This window comes from Oenanthe melanoleuca, chromosome 8 (assembly GCF_029582105.1).
Source record: "Oenanthe melanoleuca isolate GR-GAL-2019-014 chromosome 8, OMel1.0, whole genome shotgun sequence".
Taxonomy (NCBI): Eukaryota; Metazoa; Chordata; class Aves; order Passeriformes; family Muscicapidae; genus Oenanthe; species Oenanthe melanoleuca.
Genome location: NC_079342.1, coordinates 23,014,948 through 23,032,085, shown reverse-complemented (window position 1 = coordinate 23,032,085; position 17,138 = coordinate 23,014,948). Strand labels below are relative to the sequence as shown.

At 45.5% G+C, this 17,138-nt stretch overlaps 1 protein-coding gene across 1 annotated transcript; it reads right to left on the bottom strand.

Annotated features, from left to right (window-relative positions):
• Nucleotides 1-299: 299 nt before the first annotated feature.
• On the bottom strand, nucleotides 300-16,687 carry RNF2 (ring finger protein 2). Its single transcript, XM_056497706.1, has 7 exons — nucleotides 16,464-16,687; nucleotides 7,297-7,385; nucleotides 6,550-6,710; nucleotides 5,200-5,415; nucleotides 4,209-4,481; nucleotides 3,224-3,395; nucleotides 300-2,158 (listed from the first exon to the last, which is right to left on the bottom strand). The coding sequence occupies exons 2-7, from the start codon at nucleotides 7,381-7,383 to the stop codon at nucleotides 2,057-2,059; spliced, it is 1,011 nt and encodes a 336-aa protein (XP_056353681.1). The 5' UTR covers nucleotides 7,384-7,385; nucleotides 16,464-16,687; the 3' UTR covers nucleotides 300-2,056.
• Between the last annotated feature and the right edge of the window lie 451 nt (nucleotides 16,688-17,138).

The window sequence follows — 17,138 nt, the reverse complement described above, 5'->3', positions numbered from 1 at the left end:
GGAATTCACTACAACATGAAAATAAAAGCTTCACATTCTCCCACGCTTTTCAAAAGAACTGGAGACAAAGTGACAGCTCCTAGACAGACTGCTCAGCTTCACACCACCTCTCTTGCTTAAGGGACTATCCCTCCCCTCAGCTCTCCCCAGGAGGGATGCTGGCACTAATCTAGAAGTTTCCCCAGTAACTTTAAAGCATTTAGCACAGCCACTCCCCCACCCCCCATTATATTCCGTGGACATGCACTACAGTCTATACAGCAACGCTTCACAAAGTCAGCAAAAACAGGTCCCTAATAGCTGCCCCTTTGTGCTCTGGGGCCTGAACACTTCATTTCATGTCACAAAAGCCCAAAGCTTTCCAGTCAGAGGAAATAATTAAGTTACTCAAAGAAGCCTGTGCAGTTTCCACAGTGGGATAAAGCTGATCTGAACAGCAGCCAGAAGGGACACTATTTACAAGTGCTAGGAAAGCCCAGAGCCAGGGAAGGGCAAAGCCTTCCCAGGAGAATCCCCGAGCAGCAGAATACTTTTGTATCACATGCCAAAGCCAGTGGGAGTCCAGACAGGACACAGGAGGAGTGTAAACCTCACACCCTGTGGAGTAAAGCCTGGTGCTTCCCACCTACCATCAACTCTTTTTGCTTCGAGCCACAGGGGAGGGTTCATCAGCAAGTCTCAGAGCAAAGGGAACCTCGTGGTGACAGCTTCCCTTCAGACAGGACATGGGGCAGGTCAAGCTGCCCCCTCAGCCACAGCAAGGTCCAGAGCCAGGGTACAGGGGCTGCACATGCAAATGACCAGCAGCTACTGAGCCTTGCAGCACAGCCCACTGCCATGCTGGGGAACTTAGGCCTAAATGTAAGACACTAAATGGTAAACTTTGTCAAGTACTGAAGTTGTCTTCCAAAGTGCTAAGCCATGTTTGTTAAAGCTATGGCAAAGGAACAAAAGTAGAATCTTGAAGCAGCTTACAGTCAAAGTCTTCCCTACTCACACTGACACTGGGAAAAGGTCCCTGCTGAGGTGGCACAATTCCCCAAAGCAAAGCATTTTGATGGCCATGTGCTGGCATTTGGGGGATTTGCTTAACAAAAAAGTTTTCTGGACAGTTCTTTATAGCACATTCACAACAGATCCTGCCCTAGGGAACAGAGCAGGGCTATGAAACATCCAGATTTCCTTCAGTTCAGTTGTGAGGACAGGGCAACATTGCAGGAAGGGCCAGGCAGGAATCAAGACTGGCATGTCCTGCATGATAGAGTTATGGGTTTGGGGTGTTTGGGTATTTTTTGACTGAAACAGCCATTAAAAACAAAACCAAACCAATCTGATGAAGTACCTTGCACTGAAGTATTAAATTAAGACCAGTAAACAGCAAGGTTTTAAAGTGTCAGTTTTCCCACTGCAGCTCTCTTTGGAATCCCGGAATTCCAGGATGGCTGGACTTGGAAGGAACCGTAACACTATCTGAGTCCAAGCCCCTGCCATGGGCAGCAATACCTCTCACAAGATGCAAAATTCACCTTAATTCACAAGAAAATGTCTTAATGAACCTTTCCTAGGGAATCAGATTACCTCTTGCTCCCAGACTATCCCAAATCCATTCTCTACCAATTCTTCAGATGGATAACAGTCAGCAAATTCCAACATTTAACACATTCCTTGGCATATGCTACTATTGAACAGACTTCCTTGGCCACCCAATACTCCACACTTCACAGAGGCTACTGTGTCAAATGGAGCAGAAATCCAGATTGACCTGGACAAAACGAAGCCATTCCAAACTGGAACACTGGAATCATGCATTAAGAACAAAAAAGCATCTCAAACACTGGAATGCACTGGAGAAGGTCATTTAGTCTCCTAGGGAAAAACCAAAAAACCCAACCCAAAGACTAAATTAAATACAGCCCAGAATACTGTCTAGTCATATTACTGAGAGTGCCTGAAGGCACCATGTGTGTTGTCCATGAAGATACTGGTGGTGCCTTATTTTAATATTAAAGAAGTTGTAGCTATAAAAAGAGTTAGTTCCATCCCAGTTTCCCAGCCCTTATTTGTGCTCCTTGGTGGGGGCATAGTACAGTTCCATGGGTTTATTCACTTTCCAGTACTTCTCACTGACCAGCTCCAGGGAAAAGGACCCATTTAGCACCTACAAGAGAACAGCAAAACAGGAATGAATGAGGTAATCTGATGTCGTGCTGTAAAACAGGCTACTTAAATGTGTTGACTTGAAGTCACCAATAATGTGGCACAAGTCACAAGCTAAAAACCACAAAGATTCTCAAGAGAAGTAATTTTTCCCACTTCAATTTTAATTGGAAAAGAATGGCATAAGTGTGTTGGGTTGATGTGACCAGAAATGTGTATTCTGTCACCATCTGCTGAAGCGGGTGGGGCAGTGACCCTGATCTCCTGGCACATATTATCTGCTCATGGGCCATCTTTAAACCAGCTGGGGCAATCATCTTTATCTTTCCCACAGCCCATCCTCCCTCCAGGAGATATCATCTGCTGCTGGCCCATTTAGTCCCACTGCATGACTGATAAAATTCCATCATCCCACTGGGAGATGCTCCAGCCAGGGCAGCAGCCAAGCCTTTCCTACCCAGATAAAAACTGAGATTTTGGACACCAAGGTACCTTCTTTCCACTGAATTCCAGAGGAAAGCCAGACCTTTCCACATCATCCCTGCACCTTCAGAGGAAAACTGCCCCTTCTCCAGGAGCACTGCTCCAGCTGAACCACATCTGCCACTGCAGGAGGATGCAGCCACCATTGAATGGGACTGCTGCCAACACCCTGACTGTCAGTGTTTTGGGATTGTTCTTTGTAATACTGTATTTCTATTTTAATTTTCCTAGTAAAGAAGTGTTCTTCCTAATTCTCCCATCTTTGCCTGAAAGCCCCTTAATTTCAAAATTATAATAATTTGGAGGGAGTGGGTTTACATTCTCCATTTCAAAGAGAAGCTTCTGCCTTTATTGGCAGACACCTGTTCTTCAAACCAGGACAATAAGCCAGGTCACGGTTGGTGCCATCACTGCATTTTCCCCAAGTAATTTCTATGCCTCCTTTTCTACCAACCAAGCTTTTGCCAAAAAGCAACTGATGGGCTGCTGAACAAGCTGTACCATGAGTTTTGCCCTGGAAGAGCCCAGCTGGGTGGGTGTGAGCAGAAGTGCGTGCCGGGCTGTGGCTGTGGCTGGTGCTTACGGTGAACTGGCCGGCGGCGGTGGCGATGTAGATGGTGTACTGCTTCTCACTGGCCGTGTCCAGGTTCATCTGGTTGGACTCGCCCTTGCTCCGCAGCTCCTCCAGGGCCAGCCTCACTGCCAGGTACTTGGACAGGTGATCAACTGTGGCATTGCCTGAGGTCTTGATGTACCTGTGACAGCAGCCACACCGTCAATAATCACTGAGCAGCAGGGAAAAGCCATCTGCCACGCCCCAAATGTTAAACATCAGCTCTGGAGACAGTTCGCATGGATTTACACACATCACAGAGAGATGTCTCATCAGCGGAGAAAGCCAAAGAAAAGACCCGAGGAAACACCATGAAACTACTCTCTGCTGTGAGCCACAACTTGCAATCTGTGCTTGGACTGGATTATGAGCAAAAAAATTTCAGGAAAAGCTGCCAGCTTGCAAATCCTGCTGACACAAAGCAGCTCTGAAAACTGCTGACACTTACACAAGGTTTGTTTATTCCCAAAGAATCTCAGAATAATAGAAAGGGGCTGATATAACACCATCATCCCACTAGTGAACTGCAATGCTAGAAAACCTTAAAAACATCTTCATTGGTTATCAAAGGCTTAAAACAGCTTACGACTGTATTTTTCATAATAGTTGAGGAATACCATCTAGCAGACTTGGAATAGAAAGAAGGGAAGAGTGCTTACTTGCACCTGGCCTTGGCACAGGTTGCCCAGAGAAGCTGTGGCTACTCTGATGTGTCCAAGGCCAGGTTGGATGGGGCTTGGAGCAACCTGGGATAGTGGAAGGTGTCCCTGCCCACAGCAGGGGATGGCACTGGATGGGCTTTATGGTCCCTCCCACCTCAAACCATTCTGTGATAGTTAAACAGGATGCAGTATGACTGAAATAAACAGATGTTTAGAAGCCCCAAGAAGTGATGGAAAACCAAAGCACCAGGAAACAGCAGCAGACTATGTGGAGATGGCCAGGGGCCACTGACCTTGTCTGTGCGCTGTCATCGTTCTCCATGAGGGTGGGGTGAGGCCTGAACACCAGCTCGATCTCACTGGCCCCGTCCAGCACGGGATCTATGGCCACAGTGGTGTTGTTGTTGTCCAGCTCCAGCCCAGAGTCATCCGAGGTTTTGGTCCTCTTGTTGCTGGGCCCTGCCTCCTGGTTGCTGTGTGTGGAGGCATTGCTGCAGTGGGAGCTGTCCCCGTTGTCCTCGGCCCCGCTGCCGTTCTCAATCTGCTGCTTCTTGCCCCGCTGCAACCTGGCCACAAACAGGCAGAGATACACCTGGCCCATCCTGAATGCACCCAGCTCACAACACACCTCCTCCCCAAGTGAGCCATGTGCACACACCAGCACTGAACATTTCAGAGGGACTTAAAGTTTAAAAATTACTAATATTAATTCTTTTGTAGAAAAAGATGCTCATAGAACTATCTATTTTTTCATGTCCCTCAAACACCTTTTAGCTAGGTTTTAAGACTACTTTAACTTCACACAGTTTTTCATGCAATTGCAGACCAATATTTCCATGTGATTAGAATTATTAAATCACACCATGCTTTATCATGCAAAGTTTGAGGCCTCTATCCCAGCTGGCTGTCTTAGGTTTAAATGCACATCTGGAATTTCACCGCATATTCCAGCCTGTGAATTCAGTCACAACTAAGCCCCAGGTCCTGGTATTCTGTGCATTTACTGGCACGTAAGGGCAGCACTTTGGTACAGGATTCATGGTGTTATGGTTTCCTATCGAAGACATGATGGCCATAATTTGGTAAAGCTATCAGGCTGCCACAGCAGTCGCAGGTGAGCGATACAGAGATTTCTGACAGTAGACAAAAGGTTAAAAATTCTTTTGCCAAAGGTTAAAAATTGTTTTGGCAGATATCAGAGGAGAGGAGAAGATTCTCAAGCTCACAGGGCATTAGGACAGGCATTGTATTTTTAGCCTAAAGGCAAAGGAGGTGATTATGTACCTGTTCATAGCCTGAATCTTTAATCCCTCCTCGATGCTGTGACTCAGGGCTTGCTGGTTGTTGTGCTTGCTGATCCTGGCCAGCACCCTCTCCTGATGAGCTTCGTACTCATCCCGGCTCGGGTAAATCTTACTGATGAGAGCGTCGAAATTGGGGTCTGGCCGCAGGGATCTTTTTGAAACCAGCTTTTTGCGACATGTGGGACATTCTTTGTTGCTGGACAAGGACAAGAAGGAAGCAAACAACACTTAACTCTCCAGCAGTAACAAAACTCTGCCCTGTTGCTTCCATTCTCAGTCAAAGTGCTTCTAAAACTCAGTATTTATAGTAAATCTGGAAAGGGGCCTCTGTCTCTTAACAGATCAGGTAGTTACAGATATTTAAACAAAGATTCCAAACATATCTCTCCCTGCTGCTCTTTTATTTTAAAGTATGTTTGAGCAAATCATTTAGATTGAAGAGATCAAAAGTCCCATGTTGCCTTCTTCTCTTTATTTTCTGGATGCATTTTTACCTATAAAAAAATGAATGTCTAGTGGAAATTATACTGAGGCATAGTCTTAAGAGGAAATTCTTCCCTGTGAGGGTGGTGAGGCTCTGGCACAGGGTGCCCAGAGAAGCTGTGGTGGCCCCTGAGCCCATGGAAATGACCAAAGCCAGGCTGGACAGGGCTTGGAGCAACCTGGGATAGTGGAAAGTGTCCCTGCCCATGGCAGGGGTGGGACTAGATGGGCTTTAAGGCTCCTTCCCAGAAAAACCATTCTGAGATTCCATGATTCCATGATTCCTAACACTTGCAGGACACATAATTTGAAATAGCTGAAGGCCATATAGTTTGAAATGCATTAACAGGAAAAGGAAGAATAAGGGAAGTGAAATCCATTTTTGTCAGGGATGTCACTATTACTTTATTTTGTCAGTATTTTGTCAGTATTTTGTTTTACTGTTATTGTTTTATTTAGTCAAATTATTTTGCCAGTATTTTTGTTTTTCTGTTACTGGATCTAAGGGAAGAAAAGAATACAAAAGAGTACTTCAACTCCTTGCAAGAAACAGAATTATGGATTTATTTATCACGGGGAGGCATTATGATCTATCTTCCAGAGATGACTGTACATGAAAAAACAGGATTTGAAAGGTGTGCTGCACATTCAGAAACTCCCAGTGCACTGTGACTGTCCCACATCAACCCCCTGTCAAGGACACTTCCACCTCAAGTGCAATGGGGTGTCCAAGCCTTTTTACCTCCACAGTACCATGCCCTGGAAGCATCCCATCCCTCTTCCCTAGCAGTGTCCCCTCCCTGTCCCCTCCCTGTCCCCAGCAGTGTCCCCGGCAGTGCTCACACACCCGCTCCTGAGGGCAGTGATGATGCAGTCGGCGCAGAAGCGATGCAGACACTCCTTGGTGGTCATGGTGTTCTTGAGCATGTCCAGGCAGATGGGACACATCAGCTCGCTGTGCAGGCTCCGGGGGGACACCACGATCTCCAGCCCATCTGTGATGGCTTCCTGGCAGCAAAGAAGGGAAAGGTTCTTTCCTGGGACTGAGTCCCTTCCTCGTGGAGACAGCATGTTTTACACAGCAAAGAGACATGACACACACACATCGAGCATACAGAACCCCAGTGCTGCCAGCCCTGCAGCACACAATAAGAACAAGGAGCTACTGGAGAAGGTCCAGGGGGGCCATGAAGCTGATGAGGGGTCTGGAGCATCTCTCTGATGAGGAGAGACTGCAAGAGTTGGGCCTGGTCAGTCTGGAGAAGAGTGGACTGAGAGGGGAATCTCATTAATATATGCAAATATCTCCAAGTGGTGTCAGAGAACAGTGCCAGACTGTTCAGTGGTGCCAGTGACAGGACAAGGAGCAATGGCCATAAACTAACACAAAACAAGTTCCACCTCAACACAAGGAAGAACTTCTTTGCTTGGAGGGTGCACAGCCCTGGGGAGGGCGTGGAGTCCCCCTCTCTGGAAACAGCCCAAAGCCCCTGGATGTGTCCCTGTGACACCTGCTCTGCCTAGGCAGGGGGTTGGACTGGGTGATGTCCAGAGGTCCCTCCCAAGCCCAGCAGCCCCTTGGCTGTGTGATTACCTGGGGGGTTCTCTGCAGCTCGTACAGACTGAGCTCCCAGGTCTTGCTCAGAGGCTGCGTCCCGTTGGTCTGCACGGCCTGAGACATGGCTGGGGAAAGAAGGGACACAGGCTGAGCACTCAGCTCTGTCTGGCTCAGCATCCTCTCCTCTTCCAAGGCACAGCAAGCAGAGGCTCCAGGGAACACCCATGTCCCCTCTGCTGTGTCACACATGGATAATCTCCTGCTTGTTCCCCTCCAGGAGAACTGGGGGAGCTGCTCAGCCGTGAGCACTTGCCAAAAATCAATTCAGTTGTTAAACAAAAGTGACACAGAACTGAAGGCCAGAGAATGTGGGCCACAAATGCCACCTGATGCAGAAAATATTTCTAAAGCATCCACTTCCAAACATGCACATGGGTCAGGCAGGGTCTGCCTCCTACATGGAGGGGAAGGGCAAAATGAGACAGGACACAGCACACCAGTCAATGTGCTTACTAGAGCACACTACGAGGGCTTTTCCTCCTTCCTCAAAACACATCCCATGGGCTTTCCTATCAGAGGTTTGAAGAATACTGAAAGATCAAGAGAAACCCAGTCGCTGCATAATGCAAATAATAATAATAATAATAATTTTAAAAACCCAGAGAAACTGCACTGCTGTTCCATCAAAATTTTAGTATTATTGTATGAGATGAGGCAAAATTACCACACAGAGTCACTGCAGATATGAGAAAGTCTGGTCCAAGTGACAGAAGAAAATGATGTTTCTGAAAATACAGAAAATACTTTTATGCTGGGGGAGAGGAGACATTGCTTCCCATGACTCCAAAAATGCCTGCCTTGAGCAAGAAAACTTATCTCAGAGAGTGGTATGTTTAAAAAATAATTGTAACAATCTGAAAATTTAGAGCAGTGAAATTTCACATTCCTAAAATCACTGTCATAGCTCATTCTTCCTCTGCATCTCTTTTGGCATTCTTTCTCAAAAAAGTCTTGCATGACAGGTTTCTCATACCCATTTTCCCAGCTCACAGTATGAGACAGATTTCACCTCAACATATCCACTTTTCACCTGTTCATCATTTCACATCTTTTCTACTTTAGAATGAAGGTGGGATCTCTTCTTCACGGGTCACACATGCAAGCACCAGGAACATGAAGTCAGACACCCCTATGAGCCTTTCTTGAAAAAACTTCTAACACACCACAACCTTAGACTTTTTATCATCCCTTCACCTTTATGGCTCATCTGTTCCCTCTGAATATAAGAGGAAAGCAACCAGTCACACACCAACAGGTTAACTGGGGAAAAACCACATTTATAGCATCACAAAACAATTTGGATTAGAAGGGATCTTAATGATCATCCAGTTTCAATCCCCTGCCACAGGATTGCCACTATTCCAGGTTGCTCCAAGCCCCATCCAACCTGGCCTTGGACACTTCCAGGGGTTCTCTGGGCACCCTGTGCCAGGGCCTCCCCACCCTCACAGAAATTTCTTCCCAAAAACCCATCTAACCTTGCCCTCTGGCAGATCAAACCTGTCTCTCTCAGAGCACCAACAAGTAGTGTTTGGATTAATCCTGGGGCCAGAGGGCCATTCTTGTCAATCATTAAGAAAACATCCTTAATCAATATTGTATGAACCCCTGCAACTCTTCAGACTGACTCAGTCTTGAGGCACAGCAAAACCCCCAAGCACAAACTCCATCATTACAGGGTACACACCTCTGTCACTATCAAAGCCAGTGTTGACTAATAAACCATCGTATCACACCTCAACAAATTTAAAGAAAACCAGTTGGGATTTAAAGATTTAAGAAAGTAAGTCTTGTTCCTGAAGTGCTGGAAAACAGGCAGGTACAGGAAAAAAAAGCAGTAAGGAACACCCTGTCTGAAAGGCCCTTGGATCTCCTGCCTGCTCACTGGCTGGGGAATTTATGCAGGGGTGTCCTTCTTCCAAATGTGCTAGGACAAAAAACTCCACCAGACTAATATCCACACTTGTCACACACCACATTCACTTTACAACCTCTTACACTGAAATGTACTTAATTATTTACTCCATAGTCATGACTGAAGTAGGGTGGGCATTTGGATATCCCACTTCTGAAACTGTCCAGTAAAAATAAAATCCAGCAGAGCAGACCAGTCAGATCTGTGGGCAGCCAAAGGAGGAGCTCATTTCTCTGCTCCTGCCCTTCCCAGCTCACCTTTCACAGGTTTCCACTCTCAGATCCACCAATGAGTAACACTGCTGAAATATAATAGTGCTGAAAACATGTCAGTTGTGAATGTGTAGCATTTCCTGAGCTCTAGCCTAGCACTGACTGTGATGGTGGTCCTGCTTGAAACAGGGAGCAGGGGATGCTATCAGAGATCCCTCACTACCTGCAGTATGCTCCAAAATGCTTTGCAGGGCCTGATTTAGCCCAGGCAAAGGCTAAAGAGCATCTGCAGCATGGTTGTGTCAGCACACCTCGAGATCAGAGGAAGGCTGGAATGGTACCAAGCAGTTGGAGAAGAACCCACAAACCCAGCTCAGGTGTGACCATAACCACACCACCCCCATTCAATATTCTGGGATACTTTCATGAAAAAAATCACGAGGAAAAAAAATTGCATCAGGCTCTTTAAAAAAAAAAATTACGCATATTTTTAGAGAGTATTAAAATCTTAGAAATAACTCATTTCTGTTCCAAGTTGTAAAAGGTAAATATTTAGACTTTAAACAGTAAGAGAATTAGACCTCTATTCAGTGTGCCAAATTCAACAGCACCTTCAACCATTTTGGGTTTTTCTTCCTAAGGATTAATTCCTTTAAAAACAGGTATTCATAGTGCAGTTACTTGGAAGTTTAACAGGTTTAGAGCTTTAAGTTTTACTCCCTCTCACACTATGACTAGTATTGGGAACAGATTACGTGTTTCACAGAGTACTCAATTCAATCATTCATTTGAAATTATTCAATTAAAACATTCTGAAATTTAAGGGGTTTTTCTGGTTTTACTTACTAGCTTAGAGCCTGATTTGGAAAAAAAAATCCACACAATCTGGAAGACATTATTTGAAGGAATTAACCTTCCCTGCAGTTCCCTGGCAGTTCAGGTATCTTTACATCCAGTTGTAATTTAGGACAACTTGTACATTACAACCCTGACCACCAGCAATGACTTTGTGTCACTCTGGTTACAACTGAAGTGATGCTCACTGAAAATTAAACACGTGACAACCACTCTGACAATCCAAATTTATCAGTGTTTGCACCTGGCTCCCTGCCATCCTATTTTCCTACTTTATTTACAGAAGGAAATTAAGAGTTTAACATTCAAAAGTTTTTATCAATTATATCAATACTGCCCCACTACGACCAAGAAAACAATTTAACTACAATAAAACCAGAAAATTAACATTAAGACACAAATGTTACATTTGGATAGGTAAACTCTCACTGAATGTCAGATACTGGGTGACTGGCACAATAGAGAAGTTACTAATGCAATAAGAAACTATCTGTAAACACATGAATGACAAATGTTCCCCACACTCCAGCCTGTGCCAAGTTCTACATTTAAAATACTGAGAAATCCAAGGTTCATCACTCTATAAAGAGCAGTTAGCAAAGAGACACGACCTCAGTGCTGCCCTAGAGCACTCCCAGCCAGGAGGAAAAGATGTATCATTAATTCAAGACCACAGACTCAAAAACGCCCCAAAGCAGACAATAAAACAGGAATGCAGAGAAATCTGAGGTACTGGTACAGTTTAACAGCCCCAACAGTTGGTAACACTAAAAACCTTTTCCCAGCATGACTATCCCTCTCAGTCATACCACAGCAGAGATTTTCATTTTCCTGATAACTATTCCCAAACTCCCATTTTCCCATAAACTTAACAGCATTTCTCTTCAACATTAAAAAAAATTCTCCCTTGAAAAGCATGTAACAACATCTAATGCTGTGTTTATGGAATGTCTGGAAGGGTGCTGGACAGATGACATCTGACTGAGGGAAAAAATAATACTGGCATTTCTGAAACCCATGGGCTTGGAAGCACATGGTCTTTTATAGCTTCTTGGCTGTATTTATTCTCCTAAGAAAGTGTTCTGCCTTTGAGATATGGAATCTTCCAGCCACTCACAGTTCCCTGGCCTGAGAAGGATCAATCCATGGAGCTGGGCAGCATTTCCAATCTGGCTGTCAAGCTGCTCCTCCTGGCTGGGAGACACTGGAGTGTGACCTCACACAAACCATCTGCTGTGCATCTGGACACCTCTGGAAGGGCTCCACAAATCCAATCCTGACAGAAGTGTCCAAAGGGAAATAATCCTCCTGCTTTAGATGTCAAGGGCAACAGGGGAAATCAAGTACCAAATTAAACTGTTGATCAAACTCCAGGTGGTTTTATGACAGTGCTGGGAACAGCCATGTACTTCTGGACATGACACAAAGATGTGATTTTAGGCTGGTGCTTCTCAGTATATTTACAGCAGGAAAGTATAGCATTTAAGCACCCTGAGTCCAGGTACAGCCCTCCTGTGGGCTGAGGCTCAAATTTCAGTTTATTCTAACAGTACTCTGTATGTATCAGTGGCCTTTTCACACCACCTCCCAGATTACTCCATTCTTGTCAATATCCTTCAGTCCTCAGTGTCAGCTCCTCATTCCCATGCTTCTTCTGTATCCTACCCTTCCAGACCTCTCCTTAGCTAGAAAATACATAAAATACATAAAAATACCATGACATTTCCAGAGCACTATCTGTATCATCAGTTGCCTCTAAGCAGTCCAGAATTCACCTGCACAAACACATCACACACCAAACCCAGGCTATTCCTAAATTCTAAAGCTTAGATTTTTTTTTAATCTTGAAGGATTAATTTGAAAGCCTCTCAGGATTTGGTACACACACAAAAGCAAACATTGTCCACTGTTCTAATGCATCACGCAGTAAGATTATTTTAATCATTAAAGCTCAAATCCTTAAAGACTTAGCCTTTCACACCACCTATATCTCATCCAAAGTAATATTAAAATATGTTACAACATTAAATCCTTCAGCCAGGAGTAGAAACAAAACCCAAAACTGTTACAGGAACAGCAACTTTTCACTGCTGATGTGGGTCAATAGAGCAGGCAAACACTTGACCTCAAATGTGCCAAAGACCTTTGCCAAGAATTCATATAAAAGGAAAACAGCCATTACCAAGCTATAATTTAGCCCTATGAAGCAACAAAATTAAGCAGAACTCTTGAAGCAACATTATTAAATGGAACTCTGGGGGAGTGAGTAGAACTGTGATTTTATCTGCCACTTGTTAAATTTTATGTCAAGTTTCTCGTATTATGAAGCTGCTACTGTATAGTGTGTGTGTGACTACCCAGGTGAGTTTCAAAAATTAAGTTCTTGGACTTCAGAATAAATAACTAGCTGGGAAGGAGAAAAGCCAAAGTTCCTTTCTAAAATTCATTTCAGTGCTAAAACAGATCAGAAAAGGAGGGATAAAGGACTGTAAACTTTTGGGAGTAAACAAAAGTAACACTTCAAACTCCAGAGAAGTTGAATCTGTCACAGCAACTAACTTGTACAAACAATTCATGATATGTGTTGCCTTAGGATGTTTTTAATGAGACTTAGTTTTTAATTTTTTCCTTGCCCTGCTCTGCTGGCACATTTTTGAGGCTAACGAATCTCTTGCTGTGTCCTTGAAGTAATAGCTGTCAAAAGCAAGACCTGAGAACTTCAATCAGTAAGGTAAAGTTTAATTATTGCACTATCTTTGTCATGGCCTTTAAATTCTCCATACATTTTAACAAACATTCTATGAACATCCATGCACTACAATTCAGAATTTTTTGCATCTTCATAGATGCTGTGACTGGTTCTGCCACAAGTACATGCAGGATTCCAGGTTCCTTCCAACACAGCCTAAAACCAAAGTCATGTTGAAATAGCCACACCAGACCCTGAACTTCAGTGCCTGAGGCACCAACACAGATCTTCACTGGGAAACCAACATGGGTTTGTTATTTTTCATCCTGCCAGGAAAAAAACCATGAAAACCTGCTCATCCTCTTCTTGGACTGCTGCTTTGGTATAGTGCTGAAAGATGCTTCTAAGCAAATTTTAAGAAACTTTGTAAAAGTTGAAGCCAAATACATTGAAATTCAGGTGTACTGCTCTCCCCAGGATGACATCAAGCAAGCCACTTGCCCTGCCCTTCAGCACACAGCACACCTACTGTCCATCCCATTTAGTAACAGAAATGTCAATAAGCAGCAGCATTATATTGCATTGATATTGTAGGAGAAATTCTGAGATGTCAGACCAGCAAATATGCCTGAGTGTCCAGCTTTTCCAGAGTTATGTTAGAGAGCCACAAGGATTTCTCTCCACTTGGCAGTGAAGCCACAACCAACAGTGATAGAATTTTCTTGATGAGAACAAAAAGACAGCTTGGTTATTAATAAACAGAAAATAAACTCCCCCACAACACTTGAGAGACAAAAAGACTCAAGTCATTTTATGTCTGATTGACTTAATAGCTGCAATAAATATATAAAAACAAAACTGAATTTGGCAAGCAGGCAGCTCTCACCTAAAGCTGGGCAACAGCAAAGAACAATTTGTGTTTCAAGGACTCCTTCATAAGTAAGACTGTCCATTTTGTAAACAGTACTACAAGAGCAACACTTAACACAGTTTAACCCAATAATTACACAAAATAGTTCAACATTATCCCCAAGAGGTGAAGAGTAAAGAATGATTAGGTTTTAATTAGTTAGCAGAACACTACTGCTAACTCCCTGATGTCTGCAAGAGAGCTCCAGCATCCAGAAGTGGGGGGAGAGCAGACAGGGGTAATTCCTAAAATATTTCTCAACCACAGCAAGTCTAAACAGCTCCACAGTATCAAATGCTGCTCATTCCTCTGAAAATTAAGAATTTAAGGTCAGCTTTGACAGCCAGTTACTGGCATCAACAGAAAACCAAGCAGAAGCAAGCTGAGGCTCAACAGCATCTCTTCACCAATCCCTTTACTCTCTGTCTGCATCATTATTAAACTGCTGACCTATTCAGAAAAAAAAACAGGTAAAAGGTATTTAGGGAAAAAAAAAAAAAAAAAGGAAGGAATTCCTTCTTTCATGTTCCTAGAGCTGGTGCTCCACTAAGAGGAGATCTGGTGCTCCTTCTAAGAAAAATACAACTGAGCAGTCGCAGACTGAAGTCTCATTTTTAAAGCTCCTTTCCCTCCCTCCATTACATTCCTTTTGCAAGGGAAGGAGTTAAAAGAAAGATGAAGAAATTCACTTAGCCCAACATCTATTTCATCTGTTTCACATACAAGACTGATGGCTCTCCTGTAGCCTCTATTCAATGACAGCAGAGCACTGAAAATGCCAGAACTCTGCTCCAGTCACCCAAGATGCCCAACCAAGTCTTTATACTCAACCCATTACCACCCATCACTCCTAAAACACAAAACATCACTGATCAAGGGAAACCCATGCAATTTATTTTGCTGGCATTTGCATATTATTTCACCTCTAAGATATGACAGATAGTGCTTTTCTTGGCAGCTGCAGCAAGGCTGGTGCCTCAAAGCTTTTCAGCCACTGAAGAAACAAAAAAATACCTCCAATACAAAGTCTGTGTTCTTCTATTATCACAAACTTGAATGCAGACAACAATATTATTAAACTCTGTGAGTGTGCAGTTATTAAACACTGAGTGACAATTCATGGGGGTAGTGAGGTTTAAAGATGTTCTCAATTCATCTGTCATTGCTGAAAGGCACTGTAACAGTCACACCCAGCCACAAATTTGTACCTACACTGCAGCTCATGCTGTCCAGTGAAAATTCCTCCCACCTCCAGACAACTGATAAAGTTAATCCTTCCAACAAATATATTTTTAATGTAAAATATACTGCTTATCCATATCTGTTGCTGTCACAGCCATGTCTCTGTCTTCGCTGACAGCTGAATGTCAGCTCTGAGCTTGACATGATGTATAAAAAGTCAAATTATCTCATTATGCAAGTTTTTAATGGAAACACAGATGAATACAAATCAGAGCACCTCTGCAGGGAATCCTATGACAAGTCGAGTCGTTGTCACTGAATGAATGACATTTGACGAAAGAATCCTCCCCAAGCAATAATTATTTCACCTGCACACCAGTCACATTTTTTCAAACGCAAGCAATTCCCTTTAATCCTTAAAAGCCCATGTGCAGTGCACAGTTATCAGAGAGAGCTACAACCACTTCCAAACAGGGCTGGATTATAAATTATCATACTGGAAATCATCTTTCTCGACTAGCTGTCCTCTGGATCTCTGTGGAATTAAGCACTCAATCCAGTTATTTCCCACAGAAGAGGGTCTGAAAAACAAACAGCTTACAAAAACCCCGAGAAGAATATTGCTCAGTGCTTGTTTCATATACACACGGTGCCACAGGGCTGGTGCAAGGAAGGCAAGTGATCCAGAAGAGCTGCTGCAGAACGTAAAACTTGGCAAGAAACAAGTGCTAAATTGGTATGGGAAGCAGCGGGAGGGATGCGGAGGGAGGAGGCACATCCTCAGCTCCCAGCACAGCGTCCTTCTGCACCTGCTGCCCTGGGGAAGCGGCATTTTGCCGGGAGCAGCTCCCAGCCCCAGCCCGCGAGCATCACGCCCCGCCGGCACCGCTCGGCACGGCTCCGGGACAGACAAAGACCGGGCAGGCCGGGCTATAAATCACAGGACGGCAGAGCGCGGAGCGGGAGCCGCTCGGGGCCGTGTCCGTGCGCGGTGCCCGGCCGGGGATGGAGCGGCGGCGCCGCGCTACTGCGGCTGCCATGGAGCCCTGTGTGCCACTCTGCAGGCACCTACACGTACATTCCTACGTGCATATACAGGGCACAGCTGCGCGGCTGCAGCTGTGTGCGTGAAGATGCACACCCCGGCTCCCCGGGGCTCGGCAGCCCCACGCCGGCCCCAGGAGCGGCTCGGTGCCCCGCGGCCCTGCAGCACGGCAATGGGGGCTCCAAGCTACCGTGGGGCCGCTGCTCACGGCTCCTCCCGGGCACCCCCGACCCCCGCCCGGGGTCAGCCCCGCTCGGACACCGCGCACCCGCCCCGGCCCCGGCCCGGCCCCGGCCCCACCGGGACAGAGAGCCCCGGCCCGGCCCCGCGCTCACCGCCGCCGGTGCCGCCTCCGTCCGTGGCCGGCGGCGCCGCCGCAGCCCCCGCAGCACAATATGGCGAGCGGCGGCTCCGCAATGGAGCTCGGGAAATAGAGGGGAGTTACATATTCATGGCCAGGGCTGGGCAGGGGGAGCGCGGACGGGGCCCGGCCCGCGGCCTCCTCCGCCTCCCTCACGGCCGGCGCCGCTCGCCGCTTGCCCTGCCCACGCCGCCGCCCCCGCTCCGTGTCCTTTTCCCGTTCCCGGGGTGCTGCGCCCGGCCAGGTTCCGCTCGGGAGGAATTCCTTCCCCGAGATGGTGACAGACATCGGAAAGGGCTGCCCGGGGAGCGGTGGCATCTCCGTCCCCGGGGGTGTTTAGGGCAAGGCTGGCTGTGGCACTTGTGCTGTGGCCTGGCTGACAGAGTGGCAAACGATGCCCGCGGTGTTTGTTTTCCAGCCGCGATTATTCAATACGGAGTATTTAAGGCAATTCAGAATGAAGTATTGTAAGCTTTCCTTGAGTGTTATAGTTAGTGTTCTCAGAATATTTTAAAAGTCCTGGTTTGGACCTTCACCTCTCCTTGCAAAACTTCACAAGTTTCATCAGTGCCAAGGAAAGGAAAATGTTGTCTGTCAAGTTATTGTGGTACCAGAAGTGCCCTTTGGTAAAAATTGCTTCACTTGTTAA

Coding starts and splice junctions, on each gene's coding strand:
- RNF2 (XM_056497706.1), bottom strand. CDS start 7,383: ATGTCTCAGGCCGTGCAGACCAACGGGACGCAGCCTCTGAGCAAGACC. Junction 6,711..7,296: donor AGCTGCAGAGAACCCCCCAG/GTAATCACACAG, acceptor CTTTGCTGCCAG/GAAGCCATCACAGATGGGCT. Junction 4,482..5,199: donor AAGATTCAGGCTATGAACAG/GTACATAATCAC, acceptor GTTTGTGGCCAG/GTTGCAGCGGGGCAAGAAGC.